At 56.9% G+C, this 26598-nt stretch overlaps 1 protein-coding gene across 5 annotated transcripts in view; it reads right to left on the bottom strand.

Moving 5' to 3' along the window:
- Positions 1 to 1149: 1149 nt before the first annotated feature.
- Positions 1150 to 26598, bottom strand: part of PHF2 (PHD finger protein 2) — a 94406-nt gene continuing 68957 nt past the window's right edge. The window contains exons 5-23 of one of the 5 annotated variants that reach the window (XM_089912984.1): positions 24612 to 24753; positions 23591 to 23777; positions 22269 to 22431; positions 21230 to 21317; positions 20679 to 20785; positions 19005 to 19096; positions 17624 to 17713; positions 16700 to 17059; positions 15496 to 15615; positions 14919 to 15037; positions 12898 to 13076; positions 12681 to 12751; positions 11745 to 11908; positions 7220 to 7494; positions 6951 to 7033; positions 5461 to 5556; positions 4816 to 4925; positions 3822 to 4212; positions 1150 to 3145 (exon numbers count right to left, since the gene is read on the bottom strand). In XM_089912984.1, coding sequence (XP_089769110.1) covers positions 3089 to 3145; positions 3822 to 4212; positions 4816 to 4925; positions 5461 to 5556; positions 6951 to 7033; positions 7220 to 7494; positions 11745 to 11908; positions 12681 to 12751; positions 12898 to 13076; positions 14919 to 15037; positions 15496 to 15615; positions 16700 to 17059; positions 17624 to 17713; positions 19005 to 19096; positions 20679 to 20785; positions 21230 to 21317; positions 22269 to 22431; positions 23591 to 23777; positions 24612 to 24753 — 2894 coding nt within the window. In that variant the 3' untranslated portion in view covers positions 1150 to 3088. The remainder of the gene's footprint in view (positions 3146 to 3821; positions 4213 to 4815; positions 4926 to 5460; positions 5557 to 6950; positions 7034 to 7219; positions 7495 to 11744; positions 11909 to 12680; positions 12752 to 12897; positions 13077 to 14918; positions 15038 to 15495; positions 15616 to 16699; positions 17060 to 17623; positions 17714 to 19004; positions 19097 to 20678; positions 20786 to 21229; positions 21318 to 22268; positions 22432 to 23590; positions 23778 to 24611; positions 24754 to 26598) is intronic. The other 4 variants (XM_089912983.1, XM_089912982.1, XM_022564533.3 and 1 more) reach the window with 4 other exon arrangements.

Below are 26598 nucleotides of genomic sequence, written 5' to 3'. Positions count from 1 at the left end.
GATCTGGCTGGATCCGGGCAGGGACAGGACAGCTGCCAGGAAGGGTGAATGCCCAACCATGGGGTTTGCAAAGGCCCCTCTTGCGGGGTCCAGCGGAGCAAATTCAGGCTGTGGAGCTGCCTTGGCTGAACACTGCATACCAGGGCCCAGCAATGTCTGAAATGCCTGGCAGCTGGGGCAGCCCCAGCGTGTGCCTAGGGTCTCCTCTGTGGCAGTCCCCTTTGGCCAGTTGGTCCTTTTTTCTCCCTAATCCTCGATCCTCACTGTGCCCTACACTGTTCATCTGTGTATGTGGGGGAGGGGAGGGGTCTGCTTTTGTTCATTTGTTGTGAGTAACATCAGCTTTTTTGGGGGGGCTGCATTGGGTCTTCGTTGCTGCGTGTGGGCTTTCTCTAGTTGTGGTGAGCAGGGTCTACTCTTCGTTGCGGTTCGTGGGTTTCTCATTGGGTGGTTTCTCTTGTTGTGGAGCACGGGCTCTAGGCGTTCGGGCTTCAGTAGTTGCAGCACATGGGCTCTAGGGCACGCAGGCTTCAGTAGCTGTGGCACGCAGGCTCAGTAGTTGTGGCTCGTGGGCTCTAGAGCACAGACTCAGTAGTTGTGGCGCACGGGCTTAGTTGCTCCACACCATGTGGGATCTTCCCGGACCAGGGATTGAAACCATGTCCCCTGCATTGGCAGGTGGATTCTTAACCACTGCGCCATCACGAAAGTCCCTAACATCAGCTTTAGACTGAAATTCTGCACATGTTCTCGGGTGCCTCTCACCGGACTCAACTAAACTGCACACCTGTGAACACTAAGAAGGTACTAGAGGCTCCTGAGGATGCTAGGGGCTGGGGCTGGTACTGTCAGGGTCTCAAAGGCTGCCCACTCTGACCAAGGGTCTCTTCTGCCTACTCCTGCAGGCTGGCTCAGGGTGCTGCAGCTTTGGGGTGCAGGGCAGTACATATGCCCTGTGGGCAATCCAAAGGCTTTCCAAGGGGAAAGTTGGCAGCCAGGGCTGGGCCTGGGTAGGGGGCCTGGCCTGACTGCCCACCCTCACACCCAGCCCACTCACTGGCCCACTCCTCTCCCCAACGTCGAGGATCCCCACCGTCCTCACCACCAGAGTGGATGACAGTGAACAAGGCAGAAATGACACAGACATGGTTCTGTACAAAACCTGAAATATTTTTACTCTTTTAAAACTTTGATCTAAGTTACCTTAGACCTCATGGACTCGATACAAGAGTAATATGAATTGGGAAATAAAACACTTTAATAGCCACAATAAACTTTGTTAGAAATGTACATGTTGCCAAAATAATAATAATAAAATTAAAAAAATAAAAGAGAGAGAGAGAGGAAGAGAGAGAACAGCTTGATGGCCGGGTTAGATTATATAAATGTTCAACAAGGACAGGAAAGGAAACCTTCAAAACGCCGGGTCGGAATAGTCAGGGCCCCATGAGGCTCACCCCTCCCAGCCTCTGGGTCCCGGGGCTGCATCCCCCAAACAGGATGAGCAAGGGTGGCAAGGCCCACGCAAAGCTGCCTCTCCTCATGGACAGAACACCCAGGGATGGGCATATAAACAAAGCTCATAAGAAATGTACAAATATAAAAAGCTACAAACATTAATAAATTACAGCATCACAAAACACAGAAACACTTCACAAGGTGCTAGTAAAATAACTGTACCCCCACCCCCTTCATCAACAAGAAGGAAAGAAAGAGCTGGTATTCAAGTTGAAGATTCCTCTTCAAATGTGTCTGAAATAGATCTTTTGTGTACTGTTTGCTTCTGTAAAGACAGATATAAGGCTGCAAAGACATCACTTGTTTTTCAGGCAATACCTTAGTTCCTAAAAGAAAAAATAATAATAATAACCATAATAATACAAAGAAAGAAGGAAAAGGAAGAGCATCGGAAACCCAACTGTTCATCATACTCGGCAAAAAACTCGTATAAATGTTAATGAAGGACTCTATAGAAAGAAATTCCTAAAGATACTTTTACTCTTATAAAAAAGAAGTTATTTAAAAAGCTATTTACACGCTACATTCTATGAAAAATATGCTTCAGGAAATACATCTAAAATTAAAATACAGGATTGCCTGAGAAACAAATCCAGCCCCTCCGTGTCGATGGGCAGACACGTGGTCCAGGAGCCACCCATGCACTCGACACCAAACGTTAACAGGTGACAAGACAGAAGTGCCTGGCCCCCAAGTCCTCGGGCCACCCGGCCACCATCTGCCCCACCAGGCATATGGCAGGGTGCCTTGGCTGGGAAGTGCTTCTCGGAGTATAGATGGTCAGGCTGGACGGGGACCACCCATGTGGCTTAGCCTGGGCCCCCTGGGCCCCACACTGTGTCTGGGCCTGAACCCTTCCCTGGGGACCCCATGATGGCTTCCCCCCCCAACACTGACACACTGACCCTGCTGATGGCCCCAGCCAGCCCTGAGAAATGCCCCAGGCATTCAGGGTGCAACACCCACCATCCGGCCCACCACCCACCAGCCGGGGAGCACAGAGGCTCCTCTCCTGGCTGGGCCCAACAGTCTCTGGACTTGTCTGAGAATCACTTGGGAAGAGAAGGGGGGCACATACACACCCCGATCTCTCCTCCTCTTCCTCTCTAGTGTTCTTTGCCTTTTTTAAAGCCTCTGGAGGCTACCAGCCTGTGGCCAGCTCAGACTCTGGGCCTGGTGAGCATTGGCTCACTCCTCCTTCCTTGAAGGACTCATGCTCCCAGCAGAGCTGCAAAGGCCCTGCAATCACACCCATGCTCGGGGATGCCTGGAGGCTGTCCTGAAACTGGAATGGTCCTCAAACTGGCAGGGCCACGTTTCGGGAACTGGTCACTCTAAGCAACTTGAGAAAGGACGTCTGTCCGTATTGGCGAGCTCCGCCCGCTGAAGCAACAGATGCTCATGTGAGGGGGATGGTTGCCGGGAAGAGGCCAGGCCCTCCCTGGGGTGAGGCAGCAAGGCCACCCTCCTGGGGGCTGATGTTTTAGCAGGGCTCCAAGGGTCCTGAGCGGAGCAGAAGGATCCTGGCTTTCCAAACTTTAAAGGAGCAGTTTTCCATTCCGATGAATTTTCAAAATTTTCCCAAGCCTCTGTTTGGCAGTGGCCATGCCCTTTTTTGTACGCTTTCCTGGGGGAGGCAGAGACACAAAAAGGACAGATGAGTGACAGGAGCAGCATGTGGGATGGGGGTCTGTAACCCTCCTGAGCCCCCACCCTGTCTGTAAAATGGGCCTGCAATTCCCAGGTCCAGGGAGTTCTGCATCCCTCCAAAACCACCAATTGTCAACAAAGCGCCCCACTCAGAGGCTATGTCGACAAGGCGTTGGGCCATGGTGAGTAGGGTAGGCACAGGCCAGGGATGGCATTAGGGCCACCTAGAGCCACACTCCCCATGTCCATGGACGGCTGGGCCTCACACCCATGGTGCAAGGGGTCTGGGGGGTGACAGTGGGGAATGCCACGAGACCCGGCCAGCCGTCCCACCCCTAATTCACACAGAGGAGCCTGGGTCACCTTAGGCTCCTCCCAGTGAATCCTCGGCAAACCACCAACCACACTCTGACTTCAAGCCAGGCCCCAAAGCCGAGGCCCTGGGAGTGTGAAGGGCCAGACCTAACTCCAAGGTAACCAGAGCCCCCCTGGTGAGTAACCAGAGCTCTTGGTCTTGAAAGGGACCATTTGTTTCACATACTGACTGAGTGCCTGGCCATACACACACATGGCTGCAGGGACAAAGGAGACCTGTGGTCATCCACAGGGATAGTCTGCAAGTCTAGGTGACTCAGGGTCGGCGGGCAAGGTACCTTTGGCAGCGGTGTTGTTGGGGGATGACGAGGAGGGCCTCCTCGTGGTGAGGAAGACCCCAGGGGCCATGGGCTGAGAGGCACGGCCGGCTTGGGCCCCAGCAAAGGCGCCGGCTGCCGTGTACTCGTGGTCAACCAGGCTGCTGCTGTGGGACTCTGGTGGGGGCTCAGGTGAGCTGCCCTCCTGTGAGGCCTGGCTGCTGGCCGTGCTGGTGGAGGCCGGGGTGGTGGAGGCCGGGGTGGTAGAGGCCGAGGTGGTGGAGGCCGAGGTGGTGGAGGCCGAGGTGGTGGAGGCCGAGGTGGTGCCGGCAGAGGCAGAGGCGGAAGGGGAGGTGGTGTTGGGAGCCAGCTTCCTTTTGGTGTTCTTTTTCTTTTTGCTTTTCTGCTCCTCCTTTGAACAAAACATGCAGGTGTGTCACCCCACAGGGCTGGCCAGGCTTCGGACACTGGGAAGCAGCCTGCAGCCTGGGAGCAGCCTGGTCTGCTGTGCACAAGGCTTCTCCCATGGAGCTGAGCGAGCCAGCACTGCAGGAGCAGAAAGGGCTGGATCATGCCCGAGCCCCACCTCCAGCCACCACGAGCTCTGCAGAGCAGTACTGGGGCCTGTGGAGAGACCACCAGGCCCCCCTCTGTGAGGTGGGCCGTCCTGGACACAGGGACGTGCGGGATGTGGCACCAGCACTCAGCTGTAGTGGACAGACTCAATCTGAGTTTACCTACTGGTGGACACGTAGTATGGGCCCCCGCCCCCATCACCCTAACCCCCTCCATTCCCCACCACCCCACTCTGAGCTGCCATGAGACTCCTGCCACCAGTTCCCAGCTTCTCTGCTTCCCACTAGCAGGGACTTGGGAGCCTAGAGGAACCGGGGTCGGCAATACTCAAATGTCCCCAAGGCTGTGACAGCCCCAGACTGGGTGGTCTCCGTACATGAGGGTGGGGGGAGCAGAGGCATCTGGGGAGCCTGAGCCCAGGAGGGGGCCCCCTCCTCACCTGCTGGGACAGTTTGGCTGCGGCAGCTGCCAGCCCGGTCTCAATGGAGGCCACTCTGGTCCCCTCGCGCACAGGCCTGTCCTGCCTTGGCACCGACGGGCCGACCCTCGCTGCGGGAGAGAAGGTCAGCCTGCCTCGAGCAGCCACCCACTGCCTGTGCGCCCTCCTGGGATCCCCCGGCCCTGCCCCAGTTTGTCCCCAAATCCCAGGGACAAGTCACAACTCAGGGAGTGTCAGCTTGGGCCCCAACCTGGTGTGGGGCTGGTTCCCCTACACCAGCAAGACAGGAGAGGTCAGGAGGGAAGTCACGTGCTAGGTGAGCCAGACCCCACCCCACTGGCTGCCATGATGGGGGGCCAGGTGCAATCGTGACCCTCCCAGGGCTGTTCATTGAGGAGAAACTAGGCAGAGGGCCACCTCAAGACAGGGACACCGCACTGCCCTACTGGCAGGAGCTGGGATGCCTTTGGGTGAGCTTGCAAAAGCACCTGGGCTGAGGTCCCGGGAGAAAGAAGTGGAACCCCAGTCAGGCTCCCGCAGGCAAGTGACGCCCCGTCTGAGCCCCCGCACAGAGCTAGTGGGTGTGGAACACGGCTGCTGGCCTTCGTGTGTGGATGGAGCTCCCCTTCCAGCCCCCAGCACTACCTGTCGGGCTGTAGGGAGCATCATCCGAGCCTTTCCTCTTCTTGGAACGGGACTTGAAAACAGGACTGTCCTCATCCGACTCCAGGGAGGGGTAAACTAGAGCGGCAAAGGGGAGAAGGGCTGGGCTGCTGGTGTGGCCACAGGAGGGTGGCTGCTGCAGGCTACTGGCAGAGCTTATGACCGGCATCCCCCAGGCTGTCCCCAGGCTGCAGAGCACCAGCCCTCCTGGTGTGGCTGCCACACGCACAGGCACAGGTGGCCTCTGAAATTGTCAAGCCCAGGCCCCCTTGAGGTCCAGAGAGGGCCAGACAAGGGGCTCCATCCAGCCCCCATGGCCAGCTGTTCCTACCCCAGCCTGGCCACCACACCCACTTGAATGCCCAATTCTCAAAACGTCTCCTCTGCTGCTATCAGAGAAGAAAACATCTGATGTCCATGGAACTGAGTGGCTCTGAAGGACCCCAGGCTAACCTCAGCAAGTCTCTGGAGGAGGGAGACCCACACGGCAGCCCTGGGTGACTCACTGGGTACCTCCTCCCATTACAGGTTCAACCTCCAAGGCTTGTGACACCCAAACCCAGAAAATGGTGCCCAGAAAATGGAGTTCACTCCGCTGTTGATCTGTCAGACCACGGCAGGCCCCTCAGTGAGGCCTGAAAGTGTCCACCAGATAGGGCAGGTCCAGCCTCACCACGGGAGGGCTCTCCAGGGACAGGGTCTCCAGGACAAATACACTGCCCTCAGACCATCAGGACTGAACTGAAAACAGGCCCTGCACCACGGGGGCCAGCAAGGCCCTGACCCTGAGGAGCACAGCGCACCCTGCGGGGGCTGGGACATCTATGGGCAATGGGCTGAGGCATGGAGGCAGGTCTTCACTCCAAGTCCCCTCCCAGGCGGCCAACAGCAGCTCCTTCAGAGCCCGTTGGAACCCAAAGCGCCAGGCCTGGAAGGAAGGGCTGTAGTGGGAGGCGAGGGGCCATGCCCCTGGGCAGAGGCCACAGCTATGGCCCAGCCACCAACTCACTGCCCACCTCAGACTCAGGGCCACAAAGCCACTCTGGGCCTCGGTTTCTCTGTCTACACAGACATAGGATGGACACGGTCTCAACGTGTCTGAAATGGTATAGCCACGTGGAGAATAGTCGGGCAGGTTCTCAGAAGGCGAAACAGGCAGCGACCCAGGTATACACCACAGGAGCACCATAGACACAGGCCATACAAAACTCCCTGCACACCAACATTCACAGCAGCACTGTTCACAACTGCCAAAAGGTGGAAGCCATCCAAGTGCCTGTGGATGGATAAAGGGATAAACAAACGTGGTGTGTCCACGTGGTGGAATATTATTCAGCCATCAAAAGGAACAAAGAGCTGACATGTGCTACATCATGGATGAAGCCTGAAGAGTATGCTAATGAAAGAAGACAGGCACCAAAGACCAAGCGCTGTGCAATTCTGTTCACGTGACACACCCTGATTAAGAATACCTGCGAGGCAGCATAAATCAGTGGTTGCCAGGGGCCAGAGGAGACGTACTGACTCTTAACAGGTACAGCGCAGGGTTTCCTTTCTGGATGATGAAACGTTCTCAAATTGGGTGTGATGATGGTGGCATGCACATCCCTCCAAATACACTAAGCACCACTGAGTTACACGCTTTCAAAGGGTGACTTTTAAGGTCTGTGAATCATATCCATAAGAGGGCCCGGCTCCCAACCCCCAGGTCTAGCACCCCTCCCCGCACAGCGGCGCTCACCGTAGTCCGAGTCCTTGAAGCAGGCGTCCAGGTGGTCCTGCTCCTCCTCGTAATCATCCAGGTCCACACTGTTCTTGGCCGCCCTCTTCAGCAGCCGCTTGCCTGCGCTCTTACTGCCAGCCCCGTTCTTCCGGGTGCCATGGGCCGCCAGCGAGCTGCCCTTGGCCTGGCCAGCACCCCATGTGGTCTGCAGGCAGGAGTCGGAGGCCTGCAGGTTGGCCATGGACAGCATTCCCTGAATGGCTTCCTGTGTGCTGGGGGAGGCGGGGGGCTGGCTGGAGGCACAGAGAGACAGGCACTCAGCCCATGGCCCACACATCCTCCCACTCAGCAGCCAGCAGAGGGTGTGGGGTGGAGGACAGTGGTAGCTGATAACTCCCCCATGGAAAGAGCCAGCTATCCCCTTCCCCTACCCTCTGTTCCCACCCCCCAACACCAAAGGAGGGCTGGAGGCCTTGGGACAGAGAGGGGCATAAAGAGAGAAGAGAGGGAGGGGATGAAGAGGGGCAGAGGGATAGAAGGTGGTAGACAAAGGTGCCATTACTCCTGATCTCTCCTACCGAAAAGTCAACAAGCAGATTCCCCCAGGGACCCAGGCCACGCTCCTCCCTCCCTCTTCCACTCCAGCTGGTTTTGTGCCCACCTCCACCCGCCGTGGACTCCTGCACTCAGCCCCAGCCCCAAGCGCTCCCTCCCCCATGTCTTCAAGGGCATCCTCCCATCTGGTACCTGAGATGGGGCAGCACAGCCCTCTCCCTCCCATGGCACTCGATCTCCCCAGGTGACTCACACCATCTTTTCATGACTGCACCTGCACCAGCACCCAGACCCTCACCCTTGCCCATCACCCCAGGCTTTTGTCCACCTGGGTCAGGATGGCCCACCCCGGCCTCTGGGGAGCCTGGCCATACCTCTCATTGCTCCCTGGGACCCTAGGAATCAGGACCTGGAGTGGGGCACTGCTTAGCCCTCCTCCCTGGTTACAGACCCAGGAGGCCCAGGAGCCCCAGAAGCGGGCCCGCCCTGTGTGTCTGACATCCAGGCCCCTTCCTGCCTGCCCCATGTGCCCCCAGGGGATGGACCCACCTGCAGGGCTGCCAGACCCAGAAGCAGCCCCCAAAAGTGCCAGTCCACATGGGCCCCTGGTGGTTCTGCATGGTCCCTGCTCCCTCCTCCACTTCCGAGAAGTATTTGAAGCATGTTTAGTAAGACATTAGAACAAGAAGGAGTCCCTGCTCAGAAATAAGGTTCCCAAGATTGAGGCTGGAGGGTGCAGGGAGATGGAGCTGGCCCCAGGAAGCACAGACACAGAGGGTGGTCCCCTGTGGTCCTGGGGGCCCACCGAGGCAAGCTTGGACAAAAGCCATCCTGTGAGGGGTACCGCTGGGCTCCAGGCCAAGGACTCTGCCCCAAGCCAGGAGGAGGCGACGGGCAGGAGCCTCTCTGGGCAGCGCTGCACGAATACCACTTCCCCAAGCCCTGTCCGAGACACACTGGACCACAGTGTTTTGGGGTTTTGCTGGAAGCAAATGGATTACGGCTCCAAAGGCACAAACAATGGGAAAAATCAAGTATGGTCAGACCGCCATGGAGAGTCGGGAGCCTTCCACCAGACTCTCCACCTGCCCCAGCATACCCCCGACCCCCACTGTCCCACGCCATGACGGCAAAGGGCTACCCAGACCCAGCCAAGAGCACACGGCATTTGGTAGCGGTAATATCATTGTTGTACCATCATCGCTGATGCTTTCTGAGCAGGGACAGGCCCCCGACCCAGCACTAGAGCCAGCAAGAGCTGATAGCTGGCCCCCCATCCTCTGCCAGGCTCTCCAGTGCTCTACGAATGAGGCCCTTCCAGGCTCACCCTGAAGGTCTCAGGCACCCTCACCCAGCCTCATGGCCCAGACAAACACCTGGCTTCCTGCAGGGATGGGAGGGTGGGGGCCGGGACACTCACCATGAGGGTCCTCCGGGAGCCAACATGGAAGCCAGCCGCCTGCCTGTGCCATCTGGACCTCATGGTCCCAGCCCAGCTCGGCTGCAACCTGAGAGGGAGGGGCCTTGGAGCCCAGGGCTGCAGGCTGTCCACATGGGCCGGCGAATCAAGGAGCAAAGTCTAACTAGTGCGCATGGAAAATAATACCTTAATCCTCCAATTATCATACCAAAATCCTCTCTTTCCCTCACCCCCAGGCAGTAAACACTAAGCAAACCATCCACAAGAAATTAACATATTTTCCTCCATTTTCTTCAGCTGGCTTTTTCCAAACAGCAAATACTTAAAACAGAGCAAATGGACCATCAAACACTGACCTACACTCCAAATGGGAGACCTGGGAAAGGAACTGCCTGCGGCGGCCGAGGAAACCCAGCCCCAGCAGGCACACATGCACGTGTGCAGGCGTGTGTGAGCACATACGTGTGTGCCTACGGAGCAGTTCACAGCGCATCCTCAAACTGGCTGCCCTCCTCCCGGCAGGCTGTGTCCAGGTTCAGTCAGGAGCCCAAGCTGCAGCACCCGTGTCCCAGCTCCATGCAGAGTTCTGGCATCAGCCCCATCTGCCCTCATCCCAGGGGTGCCTCTCCCTGGAACTCATGGGGGACCCAGGGTGTGTAGGGCACTTCTCCAGGGTCTGAGCATCAACCGGTCACTGAGGTGCCAGCTAACCATAGCCTTCCCAGAAGAAAGGCACCTCCAAAGAGGTGAGGGGCCAGCCCGGGCACCAGCACCTTCCAGGAAAAGGGGGTTCACAGCCAGGCTTCTCCTCCTGGCAAAGGGCCTCAGGTCAGGGTCCCTCCCACCACTGCAAAGGCCACAGGGCATCTCTGCAGTGAGGGGCTTAGGTTTGCTCATCTACAGAAACCACTTAATGCTGAACAGGAAATCTGCACCCCACAGCTCTGTAGAAGCCTCCAGCCATACACTCCACTCCCAAGAGAGAAGGCGCCTATGGCTGTCTGTGAGCATAACGCTGCACAAATAATGGTAATTTATGAAAGAAAATACAGCCATTTGATTTAGCAAGAATGCTTTTCAATCAAGCCCTAATCCACCTCCCGGAGTCCCACTGTCTAAGACGGGGGCTGACATGCTGCCTCCACAGGCTCATGTAGCCCCTGGACCTCGATTCTGGAAGCACAGACTGAGAGGCAGAGGGGGATGGGTGGAGCGCAGATCTGGAGGACCAAGCGAACCCCGAGCAGGTCACATGAGCCCTGACTTCCTCAAGCCAAGTCCCTCCTGGCTGGATGTCACCGCCCAGCATGGTTAACATTCCAGGACCCCCACGCTTGGGTTCCATTATCAGCAGATGGAGATTCTGGCCCTGCCTCTGCCACTTCCTGGCGGTGCGGCCTTGAGCAAGTCACCTAAGCTCTCTGAGCCTCAGTTTCCCCATCAGTGCAGCAGGACTCTCCTGCTGGCTCGAGGACTAGGAGGGGAGCCACCCCCCACCATGGTGGCTGAGGTCCCCAGAATGGGGAGGCTACAGGGGGCGTGGGCCCTGATCCCTTGGTTGTCTGTCTGTGGTACTTGTAGAAATTCCATGTGAAAAAAAAAAAAAAATGGCCATGATGCATAAAAACAAAAGTTCATTGGGATCAAAAGAGAATTTAACTGGGACCACCATGAGAAAAACAAGCCCGGTGGCCTTCCACCAATGCAAAACCCAAAGAGGATTAATCCATTTCTCTCAAATCAAAGGATTGCAATTGGGCAGGCCTAGGTAGAGAAGACCGCCTGAGCTGAGCAGACACATGTCCTGGCCTGCCCGACCGCCCAGAATCTCAGGTCCTCCGGGAAAGAACAGCATATACACCAGCAGCCAGTGGGCTCCTGAGGCCGCACATCTGGATGCACACAGGTCTCAAGGACAGCGTGGCTTGGTTCCCATACACCCCCCAGCTGGTGTGGGAAGCTGGGACCCCTGGCCGATCCAGCCCCTCCTCAGGGAGTGGGCTCTCACGTCCCCGAGCTCTGAAGCCATCATCTCCCTTGCCGCAGATAAGGGCTCTGCAGGGAAGCCAGCTTGGGGTCCCAGAGAGGCCCATTAAATGCCCTTGACCCCGACACTGGGCACACACTGTGGAATTTTTCTTATGTTGTTTTTATGGCGTTCAGGAAGTGATGAGACAGAGACAGCTCGGCGTCCTGGCCTGGAACAACCCTGACACCCTCCAGGTGCCCAGCCTGGCCCTGCTTCCCCACAGGCACCTAGAGGTATGGTGGCCCCACAGACTCCTCCCTCCATGGCCCCAACGTGGAACTACGTCTCACCTGACTCCCCATCTAGCATCTAGAATCATCCGTCCTCAGAGCTCTGTGCCCTCGCTCAGGAGCTCTGCAACACACAGGACCTGCACAGCCAGCCCCCTCTCACCTCTCTGGCCACCTGGCACCACCTCTGCCAGGCAGGGGTCCTGCTCTGGCCGCCTAGCCTCTGGGACGTGGGCTGACGGAGCCCTGCTTGGCCCACCTCTGTGGAAGCACCCACTTCCCCAAGTTCCCCGTGGGCACCGGGCCTACCTGTTGGGGTTGTACTCGAGCGCGCCGACCTCCTCGCTGGCCTGCAGCAGGTCCAAGATGCCCGCAGCCGATCCCCCACCATCCTTCTTCACTTTGGCATTGCGGGCGGGCTTAGTGTCCGTGTCTATGTGCAGCGAACCCTCATCAGAGGAGTCATCACTCTGCTGTGGGGACAGAGTAGCCGGTCGGAAAAGGACTTGGGGGTAGGAGTAGGGACTACTGTTTCCCTTCAGTGAGAAAAAGAGGTTTTTAAAGAGCCTGTCCTTGTAATGAGCACCATGGGGCTGGCTGACCAGACACACAGAGCAGGGCACAGGTGCCAGAGTTCTGCGCTGGGATCTTGGAGCCCTGCCTGCACCATTTCCCCAGGTGAACCTTGGTTCACAGAACCTTACATGAGACCCCAATATTGAACATAGATACAAGAGGAGTCGGCGTGGTTGGACTGGGAACAGGCAGTGTGCCTGCACCTGAGGGACACCGGTTAATAGCCCCTGGCAAGTGGCTCTGCAGGGACACCTTGGGCTCTGCAGGCAGGGTATGACCCCAACAGGGAACCTGGCTTTCTTGGAGACAGCCACCGCATCCTGGGTTGGACATGCATGGCCTTGGAGGACATCTAACTTAACCCCCACATGTTTAGTGCAAGACCCAAGCCCCAGCAGGTCTGGCCTGCTACTCCCTGTACCCCAGTCCTCCAGCATCAAGGAGCTGCGTTATCCTCACGGTGGATCTGACTACGGAGGGCAGCTCCCGAGGCCCCACCACTCACAGAGACCTGCAGACCTTCCACAAGTCCCACATCTGCTTTTGTCCCTTTGTGCAGGGTCCTGGGGCTCAGAGCTCCACATCTGGAGCCCAGCCAGCCTCCCCAGGAGAACGTCCCCCTCTGCACTCCACCCAGAAAGCTCAGTCACCCAGAAGGCACTCGCTTACCTTGTAGAGAGCCGAGTCCAGCTTTGGCTTCGTAATGGGCGTGGGCAGCGGCTCCTTCTTGTCCAGTAGGACTGAAAGCAGAGCATATGGGAGTCAGCAGCAGTTTTGGAGGAGCAGAGGGGGACCCTGGTCCAGCCACACCCGATGCCCACTCCACATGCCTGAGATGGCCTTTACGGGGCTGGGCCTGCCCCCTCCCCATGTCCCCCCAACTCACAGGACAAGTCCCTCTTCGGAGCATTTTTCTTCCTCCTAATAGGAAATTCGTCAATCTTGAGCTCCCCGTCATCCGACACGTACTCATACTCATCCCGCACTGGCTGGGGCTTGTCCTCCTTGAAGTTCTGCAAGGCTCCAAACACCCCTGGGCCTGGCTGTGGCTTGAGGGCCTTGGAGCTGGGGCGGCAGAAGTAGGCCGGTCAGTGGACATCCACACAGCCTGGCTAGTGCCCCCAGCACCACCCCCCACAGGCCTTGGAGGACCAACAGCCAGGCTGGAGCCTTCCCAACCCCACAGCCTCCTCTCCAATGTCGTGACCCCAGTGAAGACAGCGCACAACCCACAGGGTATATGCCTGGCCCTTTCTCGGGCTATTTAAGGTTGTGCCCCCCACTGCCCCCTCACCCTAGCCAACGGATGAGCACGCCTTCTTTCAGGCTGCCCTGGGGCCTGATACAAGCCCAGTGTCAGATGGAGCCAGTGCCAGCTGGCCTGGGTTTTCTACATAGCTATTCTAGAAAAATAATTTCAGGGCCGAGGTGTAGACACAATAGTCTAAAAAGTTTCACACAACTCATCTCTCTCCTGGGGCAAGACAGGGCTACTGCAAACGAGGAGAGTCCAACGCTCCAGCTGCTGTCTCCCTGTGGGCTGAGGGCACAAGCACACACTCAGCAGTGGGGACAGCAGGCAGGGCACAGGCATCTGTGATTCTCAACAGGTACGGCTCTGATTCCCAACAATGGAAACACAGAGGACGGCTGGCAGTGAGCCCTGCTGGGTGTAGTCATGAGCTACGTAACACAACACACACGTACACACACACCCATGTACACACACACAGGTGTGACATAGTTATAGAATCATGTCTCCCTTTCTCCCGTCCATTTCTAAACTCTGTAGCGCAGTCGGTCAGTCATAGAGTTAATGCTGTGCAAAAGCTCCCCGGGACCCAGCAGCTGAGCTTCAGATACATCAAGGCCGTGCTCAGGGCCATGAAGTCAGGGCAACCGGGCCCCTGCAGATCAGACCCAACCCACCTGCTCAGCAAGCAGCCCTGGCACATTGCCGTGAGCTCTTGGGAATAACAGGCCCACTTGTGCCAGGTTCTTCAAGAGCACAAGATTCTGACAGGCTCTGCTCCCCCACCACCTAAAAATGGCCTTCTCCCCCCATCTTGCAGATGAGAAAACTCAGGCCTACAGCAGAAAAGTGGCCCCATTCCCACTGGGACGTGTCTGCTTCCTGATTGCTGGGCACCCACCCTGGACTTTGGATTCAGCATACAACTGGGTGTGGGACTGAAGCCACCGAGGGGCTTCTTGGTGGGCACAGGGTGTCTGGCCCACCAACCTCCCATCTGGCCAGCCCACCACACTGGTCAGCAGATGGAGACCCCTTATACAGTCCAGAGCCCGGACACACCAGCTCACACACACATACCCTCCCAGGCTAGGTGCCCCCATCTCTCAGCTCAGTGCCATCTCCTCCAGGAAGCCCTCCCACCAACTCCCTTGGACACACAAGGCCTCCACAGCACCCCAGGCCCCACAAATCCTTCTCCCATGGCCCCAATCATGGCCATAATTTTAGATGGATTTGAGAGTGTTGGATTCATACCAGCCCCTCCCCACTGGCCTCTAGACTCCAAGGCCAAGATCCTGACCCCCACCATGTCCTCTGTGCCAGCCCAGGACAGCCACTCGGCTATCTGCCCAATCACACTCTCCTACTCCTTGCTGGCACACACCACTGCCCCCTCACCACCTACCCAAGCTTTTTGGCTTAGGAGGCAGGAAAGGAGTCAGCCTGGAGGCCCTCATGAGGGGTGTGCCGAGCAACAGCGCCAGCTCAGAATGGGGGCTCACCACGGAGCCCTCCAGGAGGGTGTACGTGTGTGTCGTGTGTGCACAAGCAGGGGATGTGTGTGTGTGATGTGGGGGGGGCGGTGTTCAGGGTGTGTGTGTGGCATGTGGCACATGTGCAACCAACCCCTCCTGGCACAAGCACTCACGTACCCTAGCAGTTTCTTGTTGGAGAAGGAAAATGAGAACTTGTTGTCCTTGTTCCCTGACAGAGGAGACTTCTCCAACTTCTGCTCTTCCTCCATCTTCAGTAAGGAGTCGGGTTTGCTGTTCTGAAAAGCAAACGCAGGACCATCCCTGAGCCCCACACAGGTGCCCAGTGGGCAGAGGCAGCTGGACTGGGCAGCCTCCTCCCTCTGACATGTCACCTGGGGACCCACTGCAGCCCCAGGCCCACAGGACCTGCCCTCGGATGCTGCCCAGCTCCAGGGAGTGTGAGCTTGAACCAGGGCAGGCTACAAAGGGCAACGCCATCCATGCTCTTAGGCCAAGATGTGCCCATGCCAGCCCCTCAGAAGGTAGCTCCATGGAAGCCACGTGCACACCCAGACCCTCAAAGACCTTCACGGCACTGCCCACCTGCAGACAGGCAGACACACACCTGACATACCCTACAGGCACACACACACACCACCGAGCCCACACCTGCCCTACACCACCTTCTTTCACTAACATAGCCCTCCCTGAGGGTAGATTCACTCACCAGCATACCTGTACACACACATCTCACCTTGTACTTCCACTTGGCCTCCGACTTGCTCTTAGTCTGCTCTCGGATTTCCAACCTCTCCACGTCGTTCTGCGTGCTGATAACCTCCTTGTTGGGCACACTCAGGACATTCTTTGCAGCCTAGAAAATACTAGCCATTATCTGGTAGCGGACATGGGTGGGCAGCAGGCCTCCATCAGACTACAGTACAAAGTGAGGACCACACAGCACAGAGTCCCTGCCTCCTGCTGGCCTACATGCATCAGCTAATCTGTCAATCAATCTACCCACCCACCCATCCAACTAACCATCCATCCATCCACCCACCCATCCAACTAACCATCCATCCATCCACCCACCCATCCAACTAACCATCCATCCATCCACCCACCCATCCATTTATCCACCATCTACCTATCTACCCACCCATCCACCCACCACCCATCTATCTACCCATCCATCCACCCAACCATCCACTCATCCATCCACTCATACATTCACCAACCATCCATCTATCCACCAATCCATCCATCAAACCATTCACCCACACATTCATTCATCTACTCTTACTCCTCCCTCCCTTCCTCTCTCCTTCCTTCCTTCCATCCATTCATTCATTCATACATTCATCTACCCTCTTCGCCTTGAGGAAGGGAAAATCAGTGTGCCCCACTTAAGCCCTGCAACACTAGCTCCAGTGGCCACCAAACCCCTGGGAAGTGAGCAATGACTGCCCACTAGCAGGAAATCACTCAATGTGGCCTGGTCTCAGGGACTCATGGTCCCCAAAGCCCACACCTAAGACCCTCTACTCACATTGGTGGGTCCTCAGGGCCAGGCCTGCCTCTCTCACTGCCACAGGGGCTCAGGCCCCCAAGGACACCTGCCCCCATCACTGGCTCCACCCCTGCCTCCCCACTGCCCTCCACTGGTGCCTCACCCACCTTCAGGTCTCAGCCAATGTCTGGGCCCCAGGGAAGACTCAGCCGGCTTGTCCCCCCAGATGACCCTCAGTGGTGCCACCCTGACACAGCAGAGACTCTGCTGCCTTCATCGTGAGGGTCTCTCCCCAGCTGCCCACTACACCAAGCTTGTTGGGGCAGAGCCCAGCCGCCCTGGGTCTCTAGCACAAGGACATGGCAGCCCCAGCACCATCCCGCAGGCCTGGTCCTCGGAGGTGTCTGCAGGCCTGCTGACTATAGGTGGGGAGGGTGAGGCCACCCACCTTGCCCTTCTTAGGAGGCTCAATCTTGGTCAGTGCCTCCTTGGTGTGGGCCTCCAGCAGGTCCAGGTTGGGGATGGTGGGTGAAGCCGAGCCCCTGCACTTCTTCCCCTTCTTCTTGCCCCCGTCCTTGAGCTTCAGGGATTTGGGAGGCTTGGGGGGCTTTGGGGGCTTGGGAACTTTGGACGGCTTGGGCATCTTCACGGTTTTGGGAGTCTTTTTTTTGGACACTTTCTCCAGGAAGGACCGAGGAGGGCTGGCCTCAATGGGGGATGGGGGCTCCTCCTTTTCTCGGTCCCCAAAACAGACCTCGTCCGAGGAGACGGCCGCAGTTACTTCAGGTCGGGAGGCCTTGGAGGCATTCTAGGAAAAGGACAGGGAGAGGTGACCAACCACACCCTGCCAGGAGGGTCTCACAGCCCCAGGCCATGGGAGACACTCGAGCAGAAAAGGAGCATCTGTCTACATCATCAGTGACACGCTCACATCCATCTACACCATCTGTGTGACAGGCTCACATCCATCTACACCATCTGTGTGACATATTCACATCTGTCCCACACCATTCGTGAGGCAGGGTGCCATCCATCTACATCACCAACCACTTGACCCCTTTACCTCCTTGGTGGGGACTAGACAGGCTCACACAAGCAGGGTCTCAAGGGGCTGAAGTCCCCCCTGCAGAGTCCTTCCCCACCCCCACAGGGAGCTGGAGGGAGACCCCACACTAATTCCCAGGGCTCCCACCAGAAGACTGCAAGTCTACCACCGGGACCTAGGAGTCCAGAGCCATCATGCAGGTGACCCTGCCCCAGAGAGCTAAAGGAGGGGCTGCCTCACACATGGCCATCTCTGGAGGGATGCCCAGGGAAGACAGGCAGAGGCCTCCCTCAACCAGGGTCAGCGGGCCCCCAAGGTCAGCCCTACCTCACTGAGCCGGATCTCTTTGGCAAGGTCTTTGATGAGCTGCGACGGTTTGAAGTGCTCTGGTAGCTCATCTTCATGCTCCGCCAAAGCCTGCAGGACAGCCACGCACAGGGTCGGCGGCTCAGCTGCCAAGTCTGGGCACGGATGCCCACCCACCCTCCACCCACAGGGGCCCCAAGCAGCCTCAGCTTCTGTGGTTCCTGACTCATGCCCTCCGTCCCTCCAGGCTGTCCCCCCATCTACCCACCCAGGACCTCCGGCCCCACTGCCATCCCGACAGGCACAAGGGCAGGTGCTGCCAAAGGTATGGATTGGCTGCATGGGGTCCTAAGGGAGTTAGCCCACTCTGGCCAGACACTGCCCCAACGAGGAGGCTCTGCCATGACTCCACTCTACAGGTGGACAAACAAGTCCCAGAGAGGAGGGGGGTGCCTGCGCCCACCACCAGTTGTGAAGTGAATGTGGGCCATCCCTTCTTCCTGGGCACCAGGCCACTCCACCTGGCCATACAGCTGATGTGAGGTAGGAGGGACACCCTGCATTGCTCCAGGCCTTGAGGTAAGAGAAGATGTAGCTGAAAGAGGGCTCTAGGAGGGTACCTGCTGCCGCACCTCCTGGACTCCCCACCCCCACAAGGCCTCCTGCGGGCCTGATGGGATCTGCTCAGACTATGCTGGCACCCCTGATTGGGAGAGAGTCCCTTGGCAGTGGACAGGGAGTCCCAAGGCTGACCAGGCCTCTCCCCTCCCTCTGTGCCAACAATCCAGGCAAGATGCCAGAGGAGGTTGGAAGCTGCTGCTCTGGGGCCTCCATTAGAAGTAGTTGCTGCATGGATGCTAGCGAGGGCACTAACGCTTTACGGGGGGCATGAGGTGGGGCCCAGACATGCTGCTTCAGGAGGGCCATGAGGGGCAAAGGGCAGTGCCACGGTGGTGGTGGTTGGGGGGGTGATGGAGGGGCATGGGGCAAAGGGGCTGTCCTAGTCACAGAGCAAAGCCAGCTTCCGAGTTGATGCCTGGGACAGCCAGTAGGACAAAGAGGACATCTCCACTCTCCTCTTCAGAGCCCTGAACATCCAACCAGTCACTGACTCGAGTCCTCCCCGCTCCCTGTGCTTTTGGGTTCGCACAGTGCTGTCTCCACCACCTGATTTCCTCCCACTGACTCTCCCTGCCGCCCAGCCCCCACCCCTCAGGCCAGGTCCCTAGATGGAGGGCTCTGTCCTGCACCTGCCCCCACCAACAGGTGTCTGACCTGGCCAGGTGGCACCCACCTGCTTTTCACATGCTAGTTCCCACCAAAGGAAGGACAAGCCCTGGGAATGACTCCTCGCCTGCCACCCTCCCTTCTGCCCTGGATCACGCCTAGTACACATCCCTACCTGCTTTTTCGTCCATGATCTGAAAGCACCATTGAGAATTTTAGCTCCTTGGACTAAATGAGGGGGCAGCTGCTTCCCAGACTTGTGAGAACCTGGGGGAAGACAGACGGGTTTGCTCAGGAGGGTGCCCACTCTCACCTGCCGCCTGCAGGTGACTTAAAGCCCCAGTGGTGGGGGACGCTCAGGGCCAGACCTTCCAGAGGTCTCTGCCCACTGCCACCTGCCCAACTGCCAACGGTTCCTCTTGGAACCTAGGGGATGCCCACCTAAGATGCCCTGCGAGGGGCAGGATTGGCCTTCCCATTGTCTACACACCAGGCCCCTTATGCAGGTGGCCCAGCTCCTCCCTCCACCTGGTCCCCAGCCTGCATCAGTGAGGGGCCACAGTCAGGCCCCAAACCAAGCATCCCTAGATGCTTTCTGATTCCCACCCTCACACTGCCCCCTGCATAGCTGAAGGATGCTGGGCAGTGGGTCCAGTTCCCGCTGGGGTGGCTCAGGGCAAGCACCACCGCAAACACACCCCTGGGAGCTGGAGCCAGCCCCAAACAAAACGGACAGAGCATTCCCCCTTCAGGCAGAGAGCTCAGCATGGAGGCAGAGCAGCCCCGAGCTCTGACACCACCAGGTGACCATTTGTCTGGCCTGTGGCAAATCCCTGGGTCCTCTCAGCTCTGGGGCTGCTGAGCTGCCAGCCCCTTCACAGAGGAAGGCCTGAGGCAGAGAGGCAGGGGCAGCTCAGAGAGGCCCAGCTAGTCAGCGGTCACCCTGGTCAGGCTGTCCCAATGTCCCCAAGTGTGACTCCACCCACACGACCCCCATTCCATCTCCCTGGCAAGAGTTCCCTAGGGCAGGGCACTTGCTCTGCCAGGGTGGAGCACAGGGCTTGAATTTAGAGAGTGATGGAAGAATTTCACTGAAACTTGGCCAGCCCAGGTTAAGAACCATTTTCAGCTTTCTCATCTCAAATTAGAGCCAAAGTGCAAAGGTGGTGGTCTCCACTCAGCTCTTATCGGAACACAAAACAGCAGCTTCCTGGAAGGGTGGGTGCTGCTGAAAAAGGAAGCTCTCCATGAAAGTAAATGCTCCTCCTGGGTCCTTCACCCGGCTGCAGAAAGTCTGGAGACCTGAGCAGGGGTTGGCCACCAGGAGCCAAACACTGATCCCGAAGGCATGGCCTGGCAGGGCCTAGGATGGAGGGACATGCCCACAGAGGGCATGGACCCAGTGGAGCCCACCCCTTCCCACAGGCCTTCCACGGGGGACTCTGGCATGCACACCCACCCACCCACAGTACAGCAGGGATGCTGCAGGGGTCCCTGCAGGCCTCTCAATATCCCAACTGAGCCCTGTCAGTAACCACACAAGGCCACAGGAACCAAGCAGAACACACACCGGGTCTGGGAACATGCGGCCAGTGCTCTTTTTGCAACACCAGATGACCCTGCAGGCAGGAGTCCAGTCCAGCCCCACAGCACACAGACAGGAAAAGCAAGGCCCGTGAGCTAAGGAGACTTGCTCAGGGCCCATGAAGGCATCGCTCAGCCTGTTCCCCAGGGCCCAGCCGCCCTGCTGCATGATGGCAGAACTGTTACCACTCCCCGGCGTCCCTGAGCTCCGCACGCAAACGAACTGTCCAGAGCCGCAGGCTGAGACGCTGACCAGGGGACGTACTTTTGAACGCCTCCAGCAGGTGCTTCCCCATGTACCAGCAGGCAGTTTCGAAGTTGGGAAACTGAGTCAGGCTGCCCAGTTTCAACCTTCTTTCCACTTCGTATGCTCTGGAAGCCATAGCAAAGAACTATTCAGTGCATTAAGCCCTGAGCAGGCAATGATAAAGGAAGGTGAACCCACACTACGACCAGAGGCCACACCTACGCCATGACCTCTCAGGCCTCCCTTCTGGGCACTACGCGGCAAGGTGGACCAGAGGACCACATCAGGATGAGCGCTTTGCGTTAAGGGCAAGCCCCGTGGGCCGCGGCTTCTAGAGCTCTGGGTCAGTGTGCAAGGAGAAGGCAGCTCAGCCTTTCAGCTCACCCCAAACCCACTACAGTCCCGAGGCTGTCCAGCGACCAGGCACCTCAGGGGCCCTGGTAAGATCATGGCCCCTCTCCTCCTTCCTCCCCACCACCCAGAGGCCCAGCCAGGACTCAGGAGAGGTATCATCACACCGATGGTGGGGACCCCGCTCAGCGGATCCTGGGAGTCAGGTGTGGCCCTACCTCATCTGCATCTCCACGCTCAGGCTGTGCAGAAAATGTCCCGCGAAGGCCAGGCAGTCCACGGGTGTAAGTGTGGCATAAATCCAGCCTGGGGAGACAGGGATGGGGCTATCTCTTAACAGTGTTCTCATGCCAGGCTCTTGGCAGCTACTGGGCCTGACTCCTGCCAGCCCTTCCTCTGTGCCCCCATCCACCCGGGCCCCCTGGAAGGTGCTCTGGCCCTGGCTTCCGTGTAATGAGTGGGTGAGCCCTCCCAGAAGGACAGACTGTGTCCGAGCTCACAGTCTATTCTATCCAGCCCTGTATGGTACAGACAGGGAAACTGAGGCCCAGGAGCCAAGGGGACTTGCTCAGACCCACCCCAGGGTCGGGCTGCCTGGCATCCCTGATCTCCACATACAGGGGGGAAAGAGACAGGCAGAGTTGCCACACCTCCCGGGAGAGCTGGGTTTGTCCATACAGACTTCGGGAAATAACTGTGATTATAGGAAACAGGGGTAGGGACTAGATCAGGAGGCACTCAGAGGCACATAAATCAGTGGAAATGTGAGGGCCTCCATATACAACAATTAGAAAATCTGAACACCGACTGGCTATTTGGTGATACTAAGGAACTGTTAACTGTTCCTTTTTAAAGTGTGATGACAGTATTGTAATTAAGTTATCTTTAAAAGGAAACCTTACAGATACGGTGAAATATTTATGGGTGAAGCAACATGACATCTGTAAAGGGCATTTATCTGCTCATGTCATGTTTCCTCCTTCTGCGTATGTTTGGATGTTGAGATCAGCGAACACCATCTCTGACAGTGTGGCTGCGCTCTCTGGGCTGGGCTCTTGGGGCCCCATGCAATCCCACGTGCCTGGCCTCTGTGAGCACAGCCAGGCTGGAAGCTGCAGGGGCTCATGGTCCCAAGGTGGCCCCAGAGGTGACCACAGAGCAGGACTGACCCCAAGGCAAGGCAGGAAACAGCCAGGGCATGACCTCCCCTGGCAGACGTCAGAGGTGGGAGACACAACATGGGGACAGGGCACTCACCCGAGGGGATGAAGAGCGTCTGGCCCTGCTTGAGGGTGCACTTGTAGCATTTGTCCACCTGGTCAGCAAAGAACATCTCACTGTGGTTTGAGGCCGACTGCCAGCGCTCATACAGGGAGATGTTGGCCGAAGCTGGCTTGATGAGATAGAAGATCTTCTCCCCCTGCCAACAAGAGGCCATTGGCGGAGCCTGTCATATGCTGGGGATGCTGGGGGTGGGCAGTGCCCATCATGTCCTGGGGATGCTGAGAGGGGACGGAGCCCACCATGTCCCAGGGATGGGTCCTAGCTTCAACAGCATCCTGCCCAGGCCCATCATTCCTCCCCTGAAACACTGGGACCACATGTGCTTTGCAATTCAGATGTCTGCGTGTTAGGAAGACTCTAGGCACTGGCGCCTCCGGCATGTTCAGGGCAACCCCTACCACTCCACACACCATATCTCTGCAGCACTATGGATGCCTATCTGCCAAGGGGAACAACGTTGTGACCTGCTGTCTGACGAGTTACAAGAAAGCTCTGCTCTTGAGAGTGGCTTGGGTCCCAGCTGGAGATGGAAGGACGGCCCTGCTGCCAGCACCAGCACCAGTCCAGCCCTGCACTTGGACTAGGGAGATATAGACTATAGAGGTCCTCACTCACGAGGCACACAGGCTGAGGGTGGGGATGAACGGGGGGCGGGGGCAGGACTTGCTCAGGGCCTCGAAGGGCTAGGATCAGAAGCTGAGCTGCCTACCCTAGCCTGGGCTCTAACGGGTCTGGGGAGACCCGAGGCAAGGTGGTGAGCCCAAGGCTTAGGTTCTCCTTTTTTGTTTTTTTTCACATCTCCCTTTTCCCCTAGCTTCCCTACCTGTCCCCAGCCAGAAGTCCCCTAGCTCTCTCTGCCACTCAGATGCCACTGCAGCCTTGCTCCCCAGCCCCCAGCCCACCCCCTCATCCTCCCAGTGGGGCATGTTCCCTCATCCCTTCTGCCAGGAAGTCTTCCCAGCACAGCTCTCCCTTCCCTGGACATGAGCCCTTGGTCACCACTGCAGTGGGCCTCCTCCAATTGCTTCATGAGCCTCAATCTTTAGAAAAGGCAACACACATGTGCTGCTCTGGTCCTGAGGTGCTCCCCCCAACCCCCATGCCTCCCAAGGGCCCAACGTCTGTGTCCCTTCTGTGGAGAAACATCTTGTCCCTCATCCCACCTGATGCTGGCCACTGTTAGGGCCTCTGGGGACTACAAACGGTCCTGCAGGTGGACAGTGGCCTGGTCAAGAGCAGGTCTTGCCCCTGAGGCCCCCGTAGGGCCCACATGGGGAGCAGAGGCCAGCGCTCACCTTGAGCACGTGGTACCATGCAGAGGCACCCCCGGAGTCGATGTGAAAGTCAGTGTAGCTGTCCTTCACACAGATCAGGCAGTACTTGGTCACCTTGGGCTTGGCCAACAGTGCGTCGTCAGGCCAGTAGTTTTCTACCCAGGACAGTTTCTTTACGATGTCAGGAGGCTCCACAAAGCTGGACATTCTGGGGGCACGGACAGGAACAGTCAGCAGTGATGGGAACCGTCAGCACATTTGTTTTGCCCACTGGGCAGGATGGGAAAGGTGCTCTGAGATGCGTGTCCCATGCCTATTTCTCCACCTCGGGCTACATGGCATTGCTCCCATTCTACAGATGAGCAAACTGAGGTTCACAGAGGGCAGAATGAGCCCAGCTGCTGGGTGTGGCTGCGGCAGGCATCCAACACTGAGCTCTCACCCAAAGACAGGCATGGAGAAGGCCTGAGAAACAACTACCCCAGAAACAACTACCCCAGAAACAACTTCCTTCCTGGAGAAATGGAAAGAGACTTGTCAGGTGGGCTCATGCTAGTGTCACTGGGCACGATGGGGCCCTGAGAGTAAATATCATTGCTCATGCACAGCCCAGGCGCTTCCTGTCAACACCTAAGGAAAAGCCACTTCTCTCCAGAGCAGACAACAGGGGTGCCTGCAACTCCTTGCCATGCTGGGCCATGTCAGACCAGATAACTGATCTCCAGGCAAGATGAGAAAAGGCAAAGGCAGCCTTTGATTCTACTAAATGTCACTGTCCTGGATAGAATGCACAATACTGCATCAAAAACATCCAGCTCAGCAGCACCTGTGCAGTGACACTTCAGCCAAGCCGAGAACCGGGTCTCAGTGTTCTTGCTGCCTTCGCCACATCTCTGCCTTCAAGGCCATGCCTGCTCGGACATGATATTCACAAATCATAAGCCAGGCCACCCTGACCTCAACAGCCTCAGTCACAGGCTTAAATCTCCAGCATGTTCCAAACTAGTATCCCTCTCCATCCCTCCACCCTGGCCCCACTCACCTGGTGTCAGAGAACTCAAGGTTGGTAAGGTTAAGGACCCGCTTGCGGTTGGTGCTGTAGTAATAGTCCACAAACTCCTTCAGTTTCATCTTGCAGTCCTTCTGCTTGGTGACGTCTGTCACGTCCACACTCCGCTCTGGGCCTGGGGAGGCAGCAGGGGAGGGTGAGCACACCCAGGGAAGATGGTGTGGCCTTCCGTGAGGCCGGGGGCCAGGATGTGCAGAGGAAATGCTCACTCACCCTCAGAAGACAACTGAGAGAGGGCTGAATGCTGAGGCTCTAGGCTCTAATGTCTGACCCTCCCCCCACCTGCCCTGTCTGCTCCTTCCCTTGGGTGGCCATGAAGACCCCCTGGTACAGTGGGGTGGCACAGTAATGAGCCTCAGCTAAGGTGGCCAGATAAGCAAATAAAAATACAGGACACCAGGCAAAAACTTACACTTCAGATAAACAATGAAGATGTTTTTAGTGCAAATATGTCCCAAATAATGCATGGACATACTTATACATAAAAAATTTTTTAAATCAAAAATATTCTTGCATTTCTAGGACACCAACTCATTATTCTGAAAATTGAAAATAAAAGGAAAAACATTTATCCTACATTTTCTATACTTGATGGGAAAAGCTCAGGGTAAAAACTGTTGATGACAGAAATAGAGTTTTGGATAACCAAGTAACGAATAAGGGAAAGTTCTTTACAGAAGACTCACAATAGACAGAGAGAGAAGGACAGAATTAGCAAACTCTTCCTTTGCAACAGTCCTCACCGGCTGCTCAGACAGTGAGCTGAAAGGCTGATGGAGCATTCTGTGAACAGATGAGACTGCACTGCCTTGACCACTGAAAAGAAGTGGGTGGCAGCACCCCTACCCCAAGAAGGAGTCCTGCCAACAACTTGAACACAAATCTAAGCAACCTCTAACCACCCGTTACAGGAACTATTAGGGTCAGAAGAACACGTTAAATGACACCAAAGGGACGCTGTCAGCCAAATCCCTAATGTAAGATCTTCCCAAATCGCAAATATGAAAGATTCTCCAGAGAGATTGGTTCAAGATAGCGGAGTAGAAGGACATGCGCTTACTCCCTCTTGCAAGGGCACCAGAATCACAACTAACTGCTGAACAGTCATCGACAGGAAGACACTGGAACTCACCAAAAAAGATACCCCACATCCAAAGACGAAGGAGAAGCCACAATGAGATGGTAGGAGGGGCGCAATCACAATAAAATCAAATCCCATAACTGCTGGGTGGGTGACTCACAAACTGGAGAACACTTATACCACAGAAGTCCACGCACTGGAGTGAAGGTTCAGAGCCCCACGTCAGGCTTTCGAACCTGGGGGTCCGGCAACAGGAGGAGGAATTCCTAGAGAATCAGACTTTGAAGGCTACCAGGATTTGACTGCAGGACTTCAACAGGACTGGGGGAAACAGAGACTCCACTCTTGGAGGGTGCACACAAAGTGCGGTGTGCATCGGGACCCAGGGGAAGGAGCAGTGACCCCACTGGAGACTGAACCAGACCTACCTGCTAGTGTTGGAGGGTCTCCTGCAGAGGCGGGGAGTGGATGTGGCTCACCATGAGGACAAGGACACTGGCAGCAGGAGTTCTGGGAAGTACTCCTTGGTGTGAGCCCTCCCAGAGTCCACCAATAGCCCCACCAAAGAGCCGGGTAGGCTCCAGTGTTGGGTCCCTTCAGGCCAAACAACCAACAGGGAGGGAACCCAGACCCACCCATCAGCAGACAAGTGGATTAAAGTTTTACTGAGCTCTGCCCACCAGAGCAACACCCAGCTCTACCCACCACCAGTCCCTCCCATCAAGAAACTTGCACAAGCCTCTTAGATAGACTCATCCACCAGAGGGCAGACAGCAGAAGCAACAACAACTACAATCCTGCAGCCTGTGGAACAAAAACCACAGTCACAGAAAGATAGACAAGATGAAAAGGCAGAGGGCAATGTACCAGATGAAGAAA

Source organism: Delphinapterus leucas, chromosome 6 (assembly GCF_059928025.1).
Source record: "Delphinapterus leucas isolate spDelLeu-1000000601 "Yukka" chromosome 6, BTC_Dleu_Yukka2, whole genome shotgun sequence".
NCBI lineage: Eukaryota > Metazoa > Chordata > Mammalia > Artiodactyla > Monodontidae > Delphinapterus > Delphinapterus leucas.
This window is presented reverse-complemented; position numbering and strand designations above follow the sequence as displayed.